The sequence below is a fragment of the Eimeria mitis genome, genomic scaffold, assembly GCF_000499745.2.
Source record: "Eimeria mitis Houghton genomic scaffold, Emh_scaff3426, whole genome shotgun sequence".
Lineage (NCBI taxonomy): Eukaryota > Apicomplexa > Conoidasida > Eucoccidiorida > Eimeriidae > Eimeria > Eimeria mitis.
Window position 1 is genome coordinate 397 of NW_013571769.1, and position 1,493 is coordinate 1,889.

A 1,493-nucleotide genomic window follows, 5' to 3' on the forward strand; every position below is an offset into this window, starting at 1 on the left:
TGCTTTATTTTATTTTGTTTTAATTTATTTTTATTTTTTAATTTTTACTTTATTTTATTGTCTCTCCTTTGTCTCGCTACTGTCTCCTTTGTCTCCTGTCTTTCTCTCTTTACTGTTGTCTCTTCTGTCTCCTTTCTGTCTCCTTTCTGTCTCCTTTGTCTCTTCTGTTTTTCTCTATTCTCTTTTCTGTCTCCTTTGTCTCTTTCTGTCTCCTTTCCTTCTGTCTCCTCTGCCTCTTTCTGTCTCCTTTGTCTCTTTCTGTCTCCTTTCTGTCTCTTCTGTCTCCTCTCTGTCTCTTCTGTCTCCTCTCTGTCTCTTCTGTCTCCCTTCTCTTTCTCTGTCTCCTTTATTTCTTTCTGTCTCTTTTCTCTCTCTATAACGATAGCTGCATTACACATAAAGCCAACACGAACGGTCCTGTTGCTTCTGCTTCTGCTGCTGCTGCTGCTGCTCCTGCTGCTGCCGCTGCTGCTGTTGCTGCTGCTGCTGCTGCTGCTGCTGCTGTTGCTGCTGCTGCTGCTGCTGCTGCTGCTGCTGCAGGGTTGCACACGGGATCGACGATCTCTGCGAGCGGCGGCGGCGGCGGGCGAGGCCCAAGGCCTTCGCAACGAGTCTCTGTAGAGCAGCAGCAGCAGCAGCAGCAGCAGCAGGAGCAGCAGCAGCAGCAGGAGCAGATGAAGCAGCCCCAGCAGCAGCAGCAGCAGCAGCAGCAGCAACAGCAGCAGCAGCAGCAGCAAACGAATGGTGGGAAGAAAGCGATGAAGAAGAGCCTCATACTGAAGAACAAACAAAAACAAAAGACACAGACAACCCAGGCAGCTAACACAAACCCCACTCTAACCCTGCTCTACATACACCTCACCCTGCATGCATGCATGCATGCATGCATGCATGCATGCAGGGTGTGGTTTGCATACATGCATGCATGCATGCATGCAGAGCGAGGTGTATGCTGCATGCATGCATGCATGCAGGGTGCATGCATGCATGCATGCATGCAGAGTGAGGTGTATGTTGCATGCATGCAGTGATAGTGTAAATGAAACAAGGAGAGACAGACACTGCAACTAAAACCCTAAACCCTAAACCCTAAACCCTAGATACACAGAAACAAAACAACAGCTGATGTTATATGTTGTGTTGCGGTGGTGAGGTGTACATACACCCCAAAACGCATGCAGAAACAATCAGCAGCAACAATACCAGCAGCAACAGCAGCAGCAGCGCCTGCTGCTCCTGCAGCAGCAGCAGCAGCAGCAGCAGCAGCAATAGCTGCTGCTGCTGCTGCCTGAGGCTTTCTCTTGTCTTTCGCTGCTTCTCGTGTTTTTCTGTTTTCTTTGTTTTTTATTTCTTCTTTGTTTTGTTTGTTGTTATTATTAAATTAATTTATTATTTTTATTTGGGAGTCGTTGTTATTCTTCTTTTATATATACATACATATATATATATATATATATATATATATATATATATATATATATATATATATATAT

At 45.4% G+C, this 1,493-nt stretch overlaps 1 protein-coding gene across 1 annotated transcript; it reads right to left on the reverse strand.

Moving 5' to 3' along the window:
• Positions 1–44: 44 nt before the first annotated feature.
• Positions 45–398, reverse strand: EMH_0065920 (uncharacterized protein; the record flags this gene model as incomplete). Its single annotated transcript, XM_013498450.1, has 1 exon — positions 45–398. One exon carries the CDS (start codon positions 396–398, stop codon positions 45–47), a length of 354 nt encoding a protein of 117 aa, XP_013353904.1.
• Between the last annotated feature and the right edge of the window lie 1,095 nt (positions 399–1,493).